Source organism: Chiloscyllium plagiosum, chromosome 7 (assembly GCF_004010195.1).
Source record: "Chiloscyllium plagiosum isolate BGI_BamShark_2017 chromosome 7, ASM401019v2, whole genome shotgun sequence".
NCBI classification, from domain to species: Eukaryota; Metazoa; Chordata; class Chondrichthyes; order Orectolobiformes; family Hemiscylliidae; genus Chiloscyllium; species Chiloscyllium plagiosum.
In genome coordinates this window covers 34,720,826-34,737,772 of record NC_057716.1, presented here as the reverse complement: position 1 = coordinate 34,737,772, position 16,947 = coordinate 34,720,826, and the positions used below count along the sequence as shown (strand labels likewise).

The window sequence follows — 16,947 nt, the reverse complement described above, 5'->3', positions numbered from 1 at the left end:
GCTTTAAACGGGACCCGAGGTGCAACCTTTTCCACACAGAGGATGGTGTGTATATGGAACAAACTGCCAGAGGACGTGGTAGAGGCAGGTCAGATTTCAAAAATAATTTGAGGGATATGGGCCAAATGTAGTCAAATGGATGAGTTCAGTTTAGGAAACCTAGTTGGAATGAACAAGTTGGGCTGAAGGGTCCGTTTTGGTGTTGCATATCTTTATGAGTGTAATCATCTCAGTTCCAGGTCAGTGTTAGAGTTCCTCAGATCATCAGGTGCTTCTGAATGATTATTCCTCCCTTTTAAGCTCCAAGTGTGGATGCGTTTGTGATAGTTGTATTCAGATCCATTTGCAACTTCTCAGATCCTGAAGCAGTGACACCACAGAAGTGTCAGGTAATGATGAGATCATCTCACCATGTAGATCAAAATGCCTATCCACCATCTTAAATGATTATTCTCCAATGTTGGCTGTATTGTGCATCATTTACAAGATTCACTGCTCAAATTACCAAAGCTTCCATAAAAGCAGCTTCAGCATCCACTTCCTTCACCAAACCAAAAAGCAAAGTCAGTATGCACGTCAATAGGGTTTTCTCCATGCCATACACCTAACCTACTTGGAAATGTTTTAAATTCCTTCAAAACTTTGGTCAAGACTGAACTCCCTGCACTAGGTGTATTAATACAAAACAATCTAGTCATTGAAAGTGGTGGCTCACCACCATTTCTCTCAAATGCAATTGGAGGTACAAAGTATATACTTGCTTTAGCAGTGACATTCACATCCAATGGATGAATACAAGAAAATGTGACTGACAATGGTTGCAAACACTTCAGCCTTGTGTTAGCATTGGAGTGCTGAGTTTCCCCATCATTGAGGATGATGATATTGAAAGAAGCTCCTCCTTCCATTCATTATTGAAAAGTCACCACATCATAAACTCAAATTTTACTTCATACTTACCTGGTAACTTTGCCGTTCTAGCTCCTTGTGCTCTTTATAATGGTACTGTTCCTTTTCGATCTTGGTCTGCAACTGCTGTACATTATGTCGTTCTTGCTCAAACGCTTTTGCTGCCTTTAACAATTCATTTTCTTTAGCATTCAATTCTTCTCTAAAATGGGAAGGAGTGGCAGACATATGAGAAGGGTGCATTAACATAAAATAAGTGCAAGCAAATGTGCAATAAAAACAGAAACTCAAAAAAAATTAACAATAGAAACTAAACACAGACAGAATGGAAGCACATGGATGAAGAAGTTAGGTTTCAAGAAGAAAGATTTGTGGGCGGCACGGTTGCCTCACAGTGCCAGAGACCCGGGTTCAGTTCCCGCCTCAGGCGACTGACTGTGTGGAGTTTGCACGTTCTCCCCGTGTCTGCGTGGGTTTCCTCCGGTTTCCTCCCACAGTCCAAAGATGTGCAGGTCAGGTGAATTGGCCATGCTAAATTGCCCGTAGTGTTAGGTAAGGGGTAAATGTAGGGGTATGGGTGGGTTGCGCTTCGGTGGGTTGGTGTGGACTTGTTGGCTAATCAAGCAGTGTCTTTCCAGATACTCGTAAATCCTATCCCTCAGTACCCTTTCCATTACTTTGCCTACCACAGAAGTAAGACTAACAGGCCTGTAATTCCCGGGGTTATCCCTATTCCCTTTTTTGAACAGGGGCACAACATTCGCTACTCTCCAGTCCCCTGGTACCACCCCCTTTGCCAGTGAAGACGAGAAGATCATTGCCAACGGTACTGCAATTTCCTCTCTAGCTTCCCACATAATTGGAGTTTCTGCCCAATTCTAATCTAAATAGAATTAAGGTTTCGAGTCCAGAAAGTTCTGATGAAGGATTATGCACTCGAAACGCTCTCTTGAGCTTTACACTGATGCTACCAGAACTGCCAAAACTTCTCCCACAATTTTTGCTTTTGTTTTACAATTCTAATCATTGATTGTGTATGAAAGTACATGGAAGCACAAGAGCCAGAGATTCATGTATCAAAAGCATATGTTCAAAAGTCTACAGCCACCAGCCAGAAAGCATTGCCTGAATTATCTGTTCGATCACTTTGCATATTTCTTTTTTTCACTTTGCAATGAAGGGGCTCTTCAGATTTTGCAGATCCAGTACGTTTACATCACTCACTCCCAAAGCCCATCAATTTGGGAACAATAAAAGGACACAAGCAGATACTCGAGCTTTCCTGAACCAAGGGTGAAATAACTCCACAGAGGTTAGTATCCCATCACCAAATCACCACTTATTTGCATATGAACAGTCCTTGATTACAGTACTGCCTCATACAGAGTCAGGTACCAGAGCATCAGTATCTGTGACACTCAAACTTTGTGTGTCTGCCAGGAATCCCTGATTGGGGCTGTTAATCTGGACCAATCAGTGATCTTATATTCTATGAGATCCGGTTGGCTGATCCCATTACAGTCACTACATTCCTTCCCCGCTGAGTGCAGGACATAGGCCGGTCCTTTATTTTGGAGAGCAATCTGGGGCTTTTTTAGTAACAGGTCAACCACCTTAAGTGGGCATCTGCAATGACTAAGAACATTGGACCCGTGAAAGGTCCTGCACAATGTGCCAAGGTTTACCCAGCCATTCCACCCATGTAGGGATGCTGCTGGCGGTAATGTTTGCCCATGTTGACATTTTAGGTACTGCTCCACCAGTGCAGCTATGTCTACATCCTAGCCTGACCACCAGACATAAGTTCTCACAAACATCTTCATTTTGGAGACCTTTGGAGGTCCTGGAGGAGTTCAGCCAATATTTGGAAAAGCGCAGGAGGTCAGGCAGCATCTAGGGAACAGGAGAATCGACGTTTCGGGCATTAGCCCTTCTTCTGAAGAAGGGCTAATGCCCGAAACGTCGATTCTCCTGTTCCCTAGATGCTGCCTGACCTGCTGCGCTTTTCCAGCAACACATTTCCATCTCTGATCTCCAGCATCTGCAGACCTCACTTTCTCCTTCAGCCAATATTTGTCCATGACTTTTGATTGGGACAATCACTCTTTCTCCCGATAACAATATGCCATCCTATATTGTGAGCTGGTCTCTCTCTGGGTCCAAAAAGGTTTAAATTCCAGTTATGACAGCCCTTTGGTTCCTCAGTTAATATCAGTTGTTTGACTTTGGAGAAGACTGGACCTTTCGGTGTCTAAAGTCTCATAATGTTAGCTGTGAGTGGGAGTGTGTCCAAAATATTTAATATCATTACAGCCTCTTCCATTGGGGGTACCACCAGTGGTCTGTTAATGGGAGGTGCCTTAATGCATCCGCAATTGTTACTTGGCCTGTTCTAACTTAGAATTCTAAGGTTGAATGTGGCCCAAGCAGTATTGCTTTGTCTTCTTTAAGCAGATCAAGTTGGGGTTTGTGGTCCATAATTTCCATTCTAGTTCCAATTTATGAGATTGCCATTTGGGGTATTGTCAGCCTGTGATATTTTTCAGTGGGTGATGGAGAACATTTTGCAAGTTCTACCTCAGGTCACTGTTTATGTAGATGATATCCTGACAATGGCAAAAACTAATGAAGATCAGTCCTAAGACTATGGAAATTGCGGTACAAGAACTTCCATCCAAAAATGAATTGGTGGAATGTACTGACTCCAAATATGACCCCAATCCTTATTTTTTAACATATCTGGGCATGTTTATGCTCCACATTACCCAAAGTGGTTAGCACTGCTGCCTCACAGCGCCAGAGACCCAGGTTCAATTCCCGCCTCAGGCGATTGACTGAGTGGACTTTGCACATTCTCCCAGTGTCTGGGTGGGTTTCCTCCGGGTGCTCCAGTATCCTCCCACAGTCCAAAAAGATGCAGGTTGGGTGAATTGGCCATGCTAAATTGCCTGTAGTGTTAGGTGAAGGGGTAAAGTGTAGGGGAATGGGTCTGGGTGCGTTGTGCTTCCGTGGGTTGGTGTGGACTTGTTGGTCCGAAGGGCCTGTTTCCACACTAAGTAATCTAAAAAAAAAGTCTGGGTGCATAAGCTATTTGGCATTCCTCTCTATTTAGCTGCCAATGACTAATACCATCCCAATGCCATATGGAGGTGGTGTCGCACATCAATACCTGATATTTCTTGGGATCATAGTGTATCAACACCTTACAGGATGACAGCTGTTTCTTTACTTCATTGAAAGCTAGGGTTTATCGATGAGATCATTTCCGAGGCAGACCCTTTTTTAGGAGTGGATGCAAAGGTGCCAGGATAGATGTCACGTTGCGTATGAACTTTCTATAATAATTTACCAGCCCAATAAATTACCTAAACTCCTGGACAGGACATGGAAGCCGGGACATTTTTGATTGCCCTCACTTTATGTTCCAATTTTTTTTACCTGGTCTTGTCAACGGGCCTAGAATGCACATTTTTCCTTTCTTAAGCAAACAGCAACCTTGGAAAGCTTTAGGACTATATCTAAGTTCTCTAAATGTTCATTGTTAGTTTTTGCCGTTATCAGGATACCATCCAGGTAAACAGTGACCTGAGGTAAACCTTGCAAAATGTTCTCCATCATCCGCTGAAAAATTTCACAGGCTGACGACACCCCAAATGGTATTCTCATGAACTGGTTCAAGTCCTTACAGGCATTAATTATAGTATACTTCTGGGAATCCTGTTCTAAATAGAATTCCAAATAAGCATGGCTCACATCCACCTTCATGAAGGACAGCCCTCCCTTCTAGCTTTGCGTATAAATCTTCTGTCTGAGGGATTGGGCATTTATCTAGTTGTGTAAAATGGTACACTGTCGGTTTAAAATCCTCACAAGGCAAACTGACCTATCAGATTTCAAAACTGGTATGATCAGTGCTGCCCATACTGTGAATTGGACCAGTTTCTTCATATACCAGCCTTCTGACTTCTACCTCTACTTTTAACCGTAAGGGAAACAGCTTAGGGCTTTCTTTCCTAGTCAGCATGCAAAGTCATTTTGGCTCTTCTGATATTCTCTAAAACTACCTGGAAGTATTGAGTTTTTAATTAGGACTTCACTCAGGTAGCCATTTTCTAATTGAAAAACATTGAGCCAATCGAGGTGAATCTCTTGCAACCAATTTTGCCCCAGTAAGCTTGAGTCCAAGCCTTTTACTACAATCACTGGTAATTGAGCCAGCTGCTTTTCCTAAGACACCAGAACCAAAGTTGTACCCTTAATCAGTAAAGGTTTTTTGGTATCAGTTCTCAGCCAGTCTGAGGTCTTTGTGCAAAGATAAGGATTGGGGTCCAGAGCAAATTTTATTAAAACTGGTTCTGTGTTTACCGATACTGCTGCACCGGTATCAGCCTCTCTTAGAGCCAGATGACCATTTAACCAGATGTTTATCTTGACTGGTTCGGATTTCAATGTTGCTAAGTAACATCTGTTTCAGATCAGACATAGATGAATTTTTGCAGGGTATGACCTTTCCTGGATACTGGCCTATGAGCTATTTTACTCAAACCTGGGTCTAGTAGGACCCTTTTGCTGTCTTGCATCTGCATACTGGCAATAACTTGCCAGCCATCATCTTGAAAATTTTTGCTGAGGCTTGGCTTTGCTGTGGGCCAAGCTAGAGTCCCTCTGGTCAATATATGTCCTGAGTGAGGCTATGCAATTGCCTGTACTCGAGTGACATTCCCCAAGCTTAGTCAACTGTTGAGAGTGTTCACTTCCATTGGAATACCCTGCAACTCATATGCTCCAAACTGTTCTTTCTAATGGTAATGCCAGTTGTAGTAACTGTTTGAAGTCCAGCTGGGTTTCAGCTAGGTGTTTTAGTATTGCTACATCATTAATCCTACAGACCAGATAGTCTCTAAGCATCTTTTATTGGGTTAAACCACATTCATAAGCTTCTGCCAGTCATCTTAATTTAGTCAAAAACCCTGCTGCTGATTCTCGAATTGCTGAGTAAAAGTAATAGTGTCTCAGAATTAGGGGAGGCTTGGGGTCATAATATTCCTTAACTGTATCTGTCAATTCTAGAAAGGTTTTAGCATCTGGTGCCTCCTGGAAAGTTAGGCTCCTAAAGACAGAAAAAGCTTCAGCTCCATAGGCTGTCAGGAGAATTAGTTGCTGTTTAGCATTTGCTACCATGTCGTTTACCAGGAAAATAATAACACTTTCTTTCTACACACTGGGCCCTGCCCTTAACTGCAGGGCTGAACAATTCAAGCTTCCCAAACGAATGCATGATTTAAGAAATGCTTACCCCCAACTCAAAAATGACTGTTGTGAGCACATTTCCTCAAGATCATGCTGTACTCTTGACACTAATGAAATAACCTCACACAGGCTAGTATCCTATCAGCTCTTTATTTTCACATGATCAGTTCTTGGTTATAGTAATGCCTCATCCAGAGTCAGGCACCAGAGTGTCAGTATCTTTGATGCTCAACATTTTTATGTTGAGACCAAATTAACAAACCCAATCAGGGAACTCATATTCTATGAGGTCCAGCTGATTGAAACAAGGTCAATCACTGCAAAAGGCATCTCGTTTATCACTTGCGAAGTGCAAGATTTATGCTCCTTTGAGGTTAACAATTCCTCAGAAAAGGAACACCATGACTGCAGAGAAACATGTTCTCAGATCATAAGGGATACATTTTAAGTATCTGAACCTTTACCAATGACCCTCATTCACCCATCTTAGGAGAACCATTAATTTGCATGATTTCTCTCTGATTGTGAAATTAACCAGCAGTCAGGGGGAAATCATATCATGTATTCTTTCCAGTTTCTTTTACAGCAGAGAAACGTAGCTAAAGTTTTCTACTTTCAGACTGATTCAGGCTACTTATACAATAACACCACTGACATATTTAACAAGTGAGTACCTAAAGTTTTCTGCAGTTCATTGCCTATCAAGCTGGATTCCAAGTGGCAGACCACACTCATATTGCACATACCTGTGCAGCTTGTCTTATCTGCTAGAAAATTAGTAAACAGAGTTGTTTCTGATACCAAAACTTGAGTCAAATTTCAGATTATGCATTATGTTGTTACAGCTGAATAATGGTTATCATGTCTGAGAGAAATGGAATAAATATATCACATAAATAATCAATATTTAGGTCTACAAACCGAAGCTTCTGCAGGTTTTGTTGTAGCTCATGTCGTGTCTGTAATGCAGCCTGCAGTTCACCTGAGACTTCAGACAGGTCTGACTTCAGCTCAGTTAATGAAGTTTGTTCTGTTTGTAATTGTTGGTGGAGCTTGGCAACTCGTTCTTGCTCTGCTTTCAGGGTGTTTTGTAAATTGGTTGTTATGATCTGTTCTTGCTGAAGCTTGTATTCCAGCAACTCCACTATAGGGTAGAATAAACACGGTTATAAACTGTTTTGCCATCTGAAGCTTGAGCACAACTTTGAGATTTGCAATAGATTAACTTAAATTATTAATCACATTTGTACACTCACTTTCAGCACTCTCTGTAACATACATTACCACCATCCAACTTCTGAGAGATCTCTCCCAATCCTGTTCTTTAACCAAATATCAAGTACAGTATGTGGAAAAAGTGGTCCTGTAACCTACCGATTTACCTTTCCCTACAAATAATGTTGGTGGTAAATATTAGAAGTGGGATACTATCTCAATTCTCATAACCGACAAAAATTAAAACCCAGACCCCTGGAATTGTAGCCATGAGAAAATACTCTATGTTATAGCTACATGTGCATTAGAGAGGCAATGGTATAGTGGCAATGTCATTGGATTAAAAATAATGTTCTGTGGACATGTTTTGGATCCCACCATGGCAGATGAAGAAATGTACATTCACTAAAAATGCAGAATATATATGCTGGTCTAACAGTGCCCATCTAATCACTGATATCCTTACTGACAGTCAGACTCTCCAACCACTCGGATTTATGACAGCACATGAACCAATAGCCATGCTCAGACAACTCACCAGAACAAAAGCCATCATTTACAGACAAATGTGGCATACAAGATTCCAAGCAGATACTGCATGAAACACCATGAGACAAACAGGCAGATAACTAGCGATCCACATTCATGAACATGAACTCGCCAATAAATGCCATGACCAGCTATCCTTAGCATCTATACACACAGACAACAAGGACCACAAATTTGACAACACAGCAATAATAGGACAAGCCAAACAGAGGACAGCCAGAGAATTCCTAGAAGCTTGGCACTCATCCATGGTCTCCATCAATAAATACATTGACCAGTGTAACGAATAACCGGAACCAGTAACCGGTTCATTCCTGCAGGAATGAAACCTAATAAATTCACAAGAGGCTCCACAGCATTGAGGATTTCACATAGAAAGGGGACGAATCATCTGCAAACCAAAGTCCTAGCTCGGCGAACATACCCACAACAACTGAAACTGGCACGTGAGCAACACGTGGGCGGCACCGTGGCACAGTGGTTAGCACTGCTGCCTCACAGCGTCAGAGACCCGGGTTCAATTCACGCCTCAGGCGACTGACTGTGTGGAGTTTGCACGTTCTCCCAGTGTCTGCGTGGGTTTCCACTGGGTGCTCCGGTTTCCTCCAACAGTCCAAAGATGTGCAGGTCAGATGAATTGGCCATGCTAAATTGCCCATAGTGTTAGGTAAGGGGGAAATGTAGGGGTATGGGTGGGTTGCGCTTCGGCGGGGCGCCGTGGACTTGTTGGGCCGAAGGGCCTGTTTCCACACTGTAAGTAATCTAAAAAAAAATTTTTTACACAAACTTTTAATAGGTAATACGTGGTGGCCCTGTCAACAATGTCCACATCCCTTGACCAAATTAAAAATTCAAAACTGAAAATACAGTAACAACCCCATCAAACCACAACCAAGAACTTCTTAAAATTTGTAGAATAGTGTCACATCCCAACATTTCACTACACTTTGTTATAATTTCAGGTGCCTTCCGAGCAAGTCAATAAGCCAAACGGCCCAGATTAAAATTAAGTTGGTATTTTGCTTACTTTACTGACGGCTTGTTGAAATGAAAATAGCCAAAATAATTAAGAAATTTTCACAGTAAATGAGAATGCCAAGATACTGAAATATGATTCTTGCTGGTAAAGCTAACATTCATACCTGTACTGAAAATATGGTGATGAGCTTTCATTTGTTCACAATAAAGTGGTTTTCAGGGGGTTAGAAATAACATTTTTTAAATTCTCTTACGGGATGAGGACATCATTGGCTAGGCCAACACTTATTGCCCATCCCTAATTTCCCAGAGGACAGTTATGAGTCAACCACATTAATGTGGGACAGCAGTCATACGTCAGCCAGAAAGCATACATCAAGAACTATACACTTAGGTTTGGGGGTTGTAAAATTCCTTAACTAAATCCATCAACTCTTGGAGGTTTTAGTATCTGGTGCCTCAGGGAAAATTAGATTCCTTATAACGAAAAAGGTTGCAAATCCCACAAACAGTCAGGAGAATTATTCATTGCTTTTCATCTATCAGTTATCATTTGTCTGGAAAAACAATGCATTCTTTACACATAACTGGGCCCAGTCTTCAACGGCAGGATTGAATGAGTCAAGTTTCCCTAATAACAGCATGATGCCAGAAATGCTTACTCCAACTCAAAGATGACTGTTGCAAGCGAATTTCTTCAGGCGCATGCTTTTCTCTTGTCACCACTGAAATAACTCCACAGAGGCTGGTATCCCATCACCAAGTCACCATTTATTTACACATGGAGAGTCCTTGATACTGATCCAAAGATTGGTAGAGGGACAGGTAGCATTGAGGCTGCAGAAGGATTTGGAAAGGTTCGGAGAGAGAGCAAAGTAGTGGCAGATAGATTACAAAGTGGAAAAGGGTGAGGTAGGAAGAATAGAGGAATGGACTATTTTCTAAACGTGAAGAAAACTCAGAAGTATGAAGTGCAAACAGACTTGGGAATTCTAGTCCAGAATTTTTTCAAGGTAAACTTGTGGGTTGAGTCAGTAGGTAGAAAGGCAAATGCAATGATGGCATTTACCTTGAGAGGACTTGAATCTAAAGGCAGAGATGTACTTGTGAGGCTCTAAAAGGCTGTGGTCAGACCAAATTTGGAGTAATGTGTGCAGTTTTGGGCCCCAATTCTCAGGAAAGATGTACTGGCCCTGAAGCACGTTCAGTGGAGGCTCATGAGAATGGTCCCAGGAATGAAAAGCTTAACATATGAGCAACGTTTGAGGATTCTGGGTCCATATTTGATGGGGTTTAGAAGGACGAGGGGAGATCTAATTGAAACATACAGAATACTGAATGGCCTGGACAGAGTAGATGTTGTGAAAATGTTTCTATTGGTAGGAGAGACTAGAACCCGAGGGCATAGCCTTAGAGTAAAGGGAAGACCTTGTAGAACAGAGATAAGAAGAAACTTCTTCAGCCAGAGAGTGGTGAATCTATGGAATTCATTGCCACAAAAGGCTGTGGAGGCCAGGTCATTGAGTATATTTAAGACTGAGATAGGTAGGTTCTTGAGTATCAAGGGGATCAAGGATTATGGGGAGAAATCGGGAGAATGGAAGTGAGAAACGATCAGACATGATTGAATGGTGCAGCACACTTGATGTGCTTGAATGGCCTAATTTCTGCTCCTATGTCTTATGGTCTTATCTCAACTCTCAGTGAGCTGGATGTCTTAATAGATTTACAGCCCCAACCAGGAAACTCATATTACTGAGGTCCATCTGTCTGACTTCATTATAATCACTATATTGAACGAACACCTTTATCTCAGAGAAACTATTCTTGTATCTAATTTCAATTATCTGTCTAAATTTTAAAAATTGCTCACCCAAACTTCTGAATGGCTTGACATTTTTTTTCCTCTCCTATTTGTTAAGGTGCCCCACGATATGCTATTGAACAAAATATGGATACATGGGATTGAGGGTGCTTTAATGGTTTAGATCAGAAATTGTCTAGCTGAAAGAAGACAGAAGTTGGTGGCTGATGGGAAGCATTCATCCTGGAGTCCAGTTACTAGTAATGTACCGCAAGGATCTGTTTTGGGGCTACTGCTGTTCGTCATTTATAAAATTACCTAGGTGAGGACATAGAAGGATGGGTTAGTAAAGTTGCAGATAATACGTCAGTGGAGCTGTGGATAGTGCTGAAGGATGTTGCAGGTTACAGAGGGAAATAGATAAACTGCAGAACTGGGCTGAGAGGTAGCAAATAGAGTTTAATGTGGAAAACTGTGGAAGGAGCAACAGGAATAAAGAGTACTGGGCTAACGGTAAGATTCTTGGCAGTGTAGATGATCAGAGAGATCTCCGTGTCCATGTACATAGGTCCATGAAATTTGCCACCCAGGTTGATAGGGTTGTGAAGAAGGCATACAGTGTGTTGGCATTTACTGAGTTTTGGAACCAAGAGGTCATGCTGCAGCTATACCAAACTCAGTTGCGGCCGCACTTGGAGTATTGTGTACAGTTCTGGTCACCGCATTATAGGAAGGATGTGAGAGCTTTGGAAAGGGTTCAGTGGAGATTTATGATGATGTTGCCTGGTATGGAGGGAACGTGTTATGAGCAGAGACTGAAGGACTTGAGGCTGTTTTTGTTAGAGAGGAGGTGGTTGAGAGGTGACTTAATTGAGACATACAAGATAATCAGAGGATTAGATAGGGTGGACAGTGAGAGCATTTTTCCTCGGATGATGCTGGCTAGCCCAAGGGGATGTAGCTTTAAATTGAGGGGTGATAGATATAGGACAGATGTCAGAGGTAGTTTCTTCACTCAGAGAGTAGTAGGGGCGTGGAAAGGCCTGCCTGCGACAGCAGTAGACTTATCAACTTTAAAGGGCATTTAAATGGTCATTGGATAAACATATGGATGAAAATGGAACAGTATAGGATAGATGGGCTTCATACTGGTTCCACAGGTTGGCACAACATCGAGGGCCGTAGGGGTCTGTACTGTGCTGTAATGTTCTATGCTCTACATTGTAAATCCCAAAATATAAACAAGATTTTCAGTAACACCCCAGAAGGACTTCAGTCATCTGCTCTCCGAATTATGGCTCCAAAAACTGACCTAGTTAATTATTAAACCTCTTCACACGAATGGATCAAAGTCGCAATGCGGCTAGGTTAAATTCCAAACTTTTCAGGTGATATTAATACACAGATGCAAATCACACACCTCTCATCACAACAATAATCTGGGATCAAGAATTCCAGAAATTCACAACTCCAACCGAGATCCATAGAAGTTTTACATTTGATCTTCTCATTCTTTTAAACTTTGGAGAACAGAATCTTAGTCTGTTCTGTTCGCCAGCTGGGAATTTGTGTTGCAGACATTTCGTCTCCTGTCTAGGTGACATCCTCACAGGAGCCTCCTGTGAAGCGCTTCTGTGATCTTTCCTCCGGCATTTGTAGTGGTTTGAATCTGCTGCTTCCGGTTGTCAGTTCCAGCTGTCCGTTGCAGTGGCCGGTATATTGGGTCCAGATCGATGTGCTTATTAATTGAATCTGTGGATGAATGCCATGCCTCTAGGAATTCCCTGGCTGTTCTCTGTTTGGCTTGTCCTATAATAGTAGTGTTGTCCCAGTTGAATTCATGTTGCTTGTCATCTGCGTGTGTGGCTACTAAGGATAGCTGGTCGTGTTGTTTCGTGGCTATTTGGTGTTCATGGATGCGGATCGTTAGCTGTCTTCCTGTTTGTCCTATGTAGTGTTTTGTGCAGTCGTTGCATGGGAGTTTGTACACTACGTTGGTTTTGCTCATGCTGGGTCCTTCGTTCTGGTGAGTTGTTGTCTGAGAGTGGCTGTTGGTTTGTGTGCTGTTATGAGTCCTAGTGGTCACAGTAGTCTGGCTGTCAGTTCGGAAATGCTCTTGATGTATGGTAGTGTGGCGAGTCCTTTGGGTTGTGGCATGTCCTTGTTCCGTTGTTTTTCCCTTAGGCATCTGTTGATGAAACAGAGAACAGCCAGGGAATTCCTAGAGGCATGGCATTCATCCACAGATTCAATCAATAAGCACATCGATCTGGACCCAATATACCAGCCACTGCAACGGACAACTGGAACTGACAACCGGAAGCGGCAGATTCAAACCACTACAAATGCCGGAGGAAAGATCACAGAAACGCTTCACAGGAGGCTCCAAAGCACTGAGGATGTCACCTAGACAGGGGACGAAACGTCTGCAACACAAATTCCCAGCTCGGCGAATAGAACCACAACAACGAGCACTCGAGCTACAAATCTTCTCACAAACTTTGAGAATCTTAGTCTACTTGATCTCCTATCATTGAATAATCTTTCCATTCAAGAATGAGTCTGGTGACATGTTATTGCACTTGCTCCAAAGAAAGTATATCCTTCCTTATGTAAAAGAGCATTGTGCAGAACTCTGGCCGAAGTGTGGTCTCATCACAGTGCTGTACAATCTTCATTTATACACCAATTCCCTTGCAACCAAGGCGAACTTACAACTCATTCTGAAGCAAAGTTGTATCCAAGATGTTATCTTTGTGAAATACATACACAAAATGCATGAAATATCAACATGTGTCAATATCTTTTTTCAAAATATTCTACTTTTCTATTTTTCCTATTAATGTGAAAAACTTCACACCTTACATGTACTTAACCACAATGTAATTAGTGGAGAACCCATCACAATTTCTTTGTATCTTCCCCAGAGCTTACTTTCTCCCCAACAATAAATCTGAAATAATACCCTTGATCTTCATGTATTAAGCACAGATAGTAAATAGTTTAAACAGTACAGATTAAGCATTGACTCTTGTGATCCGACTAGTTAGCGTGTCCCAACTTGAAAATTACCCTTCATTCTTTTTCTCAGCTATCCCAATTCTGAGAACTTACCTTCATCAATAATCTCTTTGTCAAGCTGTTCTTGAAAATCAACATATACCAGACAATGGATCCTCTAGTTACCATCTCAGCTAGTTACCATCTCAAAAAATAAATTCCCATTCATATACTAATATTGACGAAATATATGTTTAGATTACTTACAGTGTGGAAACAGGCCCTTCGGCCCAACAAGTCCACACCGACTCGCCAAAGCGTAACCCACCCAGACCCATTCCCCTACATTTATTTCTTCACCATGGCCAATTCACCTAACCTGCGCATTTTTGGATTGAGGGAGGACACCGGAGCATCCAGAGGATGGCCCACGCAGACATAGGGAGAATGTGCAAACTCCACACAGAGAGTCGCCTGAGGCAGGAATTGAACCCGGGTCTCTGGCGCTGTGAGGCAGCAGTGCTAACCACTGCGCCACCGTGCCGCCCAAATGTTCTGTTTGTTCATATCTAATAAGACACCTTGGATTTTTCTCACTCCTGATAGGCCAACTCCTCATTCCCCCTGGGAATTGTTCCCGAACCTGGGAAATTATGGTGCTCGAATCCAATGAATACATTGCCTTGCTTCAGTTTCCCAAAAAACAGATTAAATTAGACAATGCTACAAACATGTTGTTGAGAAATCGAGTTGCTGGATGATAAATTAGTATACACTGACAAAATTAACACTTGTTTCAACAGCCATAGAAAGCTATGAGAAGGTAAATGTAGGAGGCGAAGCATTGTTTGATGGCCCATCAGAAACTCGAGGCAATAAAGACAAACAAATCAGCACTTTACCAGAACTTTTGTGGCCAAAATGTTAGCTGGGAAACTACCCAGGCTAAATATTCAGACAAGGTCTTTACTTGACAGCTGCTGAAATTATAAAATCTCAGTAACTCCTGTTTCTTTGACCATTAAGACCAACATCATCCACCTTTCAAATACCTTGTCTACGAAGTGGCCGCTCCTGCTTCTTGGCTTGCTCCTCTGCACTGGTGAGGGTATCCTGTAACTGCTGCAGTTTTTCTTGATGTTGAAGATGTGCAATCCTGAGCTGCGAACGGAGGTCCTGCACCTCTGATAATAAGCTATTTCTGTCCACAGATAAGAGGTCTTCCAGCACAGATAGTTGCTGTTTCTCCTAAATAGATAGGAAAGGTAAGAGGCTTAAATACATTTCTGTAAATTACCGGCGTTCTTTGAATTGGGTTGATCCTCTCTATTGATAGGGAGGAGATCACAGAATTGCTACAATGCAGAGAACAGCCATTCGGCCCACCACGCGGATGTCAGCTCTTCAAATGAACATCATTACTTTTTTGCTTTTCCCAATACCCTTGCACCTTATTTTTAACCAAATAATCATACAATACCCTTTTGAATGACTCAATTGAATGTACCTTCACCACACTTCCAGGTAGTGCATTCCATATCTTAAATGTTCACTCAGTGGAAAGGTTTTTCACCCTTGTTTCTTTAGCAGATGACTTTAAATTTATGCCCTCTTGTTGTCCTTTTTACTAGAAGGAACAGTTCTTTTCTTATCTAATTTATTCAAGCCCACTCATGATTTTGAAAGCCTCTATTGGATCTCCTCTTAACTTGAGATAATGGGTTATTAGTATCAGCTGAAACTTTTAGCAATTTTTAGGGTGGCTAAAAAGCAAAAATCAGAGCATGAAGGGAAACATGCAAGAAACAGAAGAACTGCCAGTAAAAGTTTTGACAAACATCTAGAAAAGGAAAAGGGTAGCTAAAGTGAGCATTAGTCCCTTAGAGGGTAGACAAAGGAGTTAATAATTATAAATGAGGATAGTAGCAGACAGTAAAAGCACTAAGAGTATTAAAAAAAATGGAGAAAGTGAGGTCTGCAGATGCTGGAGATCAAAGTTGAAACTTTATTGCTGGAACAGCACAGCAGGTCAGGCAGCATCCAGGGAACGTCGAATCGTCGAATCTCCTGTTCCCTGGATGCTGCCTGACCTGCTGTGCTGTTCCAGCAATAAAGTTTCAACTATTAAAAAAAAATCACAATCATGAGAGAAAAACCAGTAGGTAAATTAATGGGACTTCAGACTGACAAGTCTCCTGGGTCTGGTGTCCTAGGATCGTAAAAGGAAATAGCTACAGATGCATTGGTTGTAATCTTCCAAACTCTCCTCAATTTTGGAAATGTAACACCACTATTTAAGAAAGGAGGGAGACAGAAAGCTGGAAACTACTGATGAGTCAGCCTTAACATTTGTCAATGGGAAAATACTAGAGTCCATTATTAAATAGGTAGTAGCGAGGCATTTAGAAAATTACAATCAGGCTGAATCAACACTGTTTACTGGGAGTGTAATTGTGTGTTTAACAAATTTATTATAGCTATTTGAGGATGTAACAAGCAGGGTCGATATAAGAGTATCAGCAGATATTATGCATTTGGATTTTCAACAAGTCACAACATAAGCTAAGAGCTCATGGTGTTTGCGGCACTAAGTGTCGCAAACACCATGAGCTAACAAACAATTGGCTAACAAACAGGAAACAGAAACTGGACTTGTCTCATTTTCAGGCTAGCAATTTGTACCTTGTGTAACAGGGCCTCAGCAATTTATAATCTACATTTATAACTTAGTTGAAGGAACTGACTGAATTGTATCATCAGCAAATTTAGATACAACACTAATTGGAAAATGAATTGAGGAGAGTCTGCAATGGGATACAAGCAGGTTAAATAAATGAGTTGAACAATGTGTTGCTGGAAAAGCGCAAAGGTCAGGCAGCATCCAATAAGCAGGAGAATCGACGTTTCGGGCATGAGCCCTTCTTCAGGAATGAGGAGGGTGTGCCAAGCAGGCTAACCCCTACCTACGTTCGGGACACCACCCACGCCCTCCATGATTTTCGCTTCCCCGGCCCCCAACGCCTTATCTTCACCATGGACATCCAGTCCCTATACACCTCCATCCCCCATCACGAAAGCTTCAAAGCCCTCCGCTTCTTCCTTTCCCGCCGACCCAACCAGTACCCTTCCACTGACACCCTCCTTCGACTGACTGAACTGGTCCTCACTCTGAACAACTTCTCTTTCCAATCCTCCCACTTCCTCCAAACCAAAGGAGTAGCCATGGGCACCCGCATGGGCCC

At 42.0% G+C, this 16,947-nt stretch overlaps 1 protein-coding gene across 6 annotated transcripts in view; it reads right to left on the bottom strand.

Moving 5' to 3' along the window:
- pcnt (pericentrin) overlaps positions 1-16,947 on the bottom strand; it is a 312,968-nt gene that overhangs the window by 44,246 nt on the left and 251,775 nt on the right. For all 6 annotated transcript variants that reach the window (XM_043693410.1, XM_043693412.1, XM_043693413.1 and 3 more), the window contains 3 exons: positions 14,758-14,953; positions 7,081-7,303; positions 961-1,111 (listed from right to left, as the gene is read on the bottom strand). In XM_043693410.1, the coding sequence (XP_043549345.1) occupies positions 961-1,111; positions 7,081-7,303; positions 14,758-14,953 (570 nt within the window). The remainder of the gene's footprint in view (positions 1-960; positions 1,112-7,080; positions 7,304-14,757; positions 14,954-16,947) is intronic.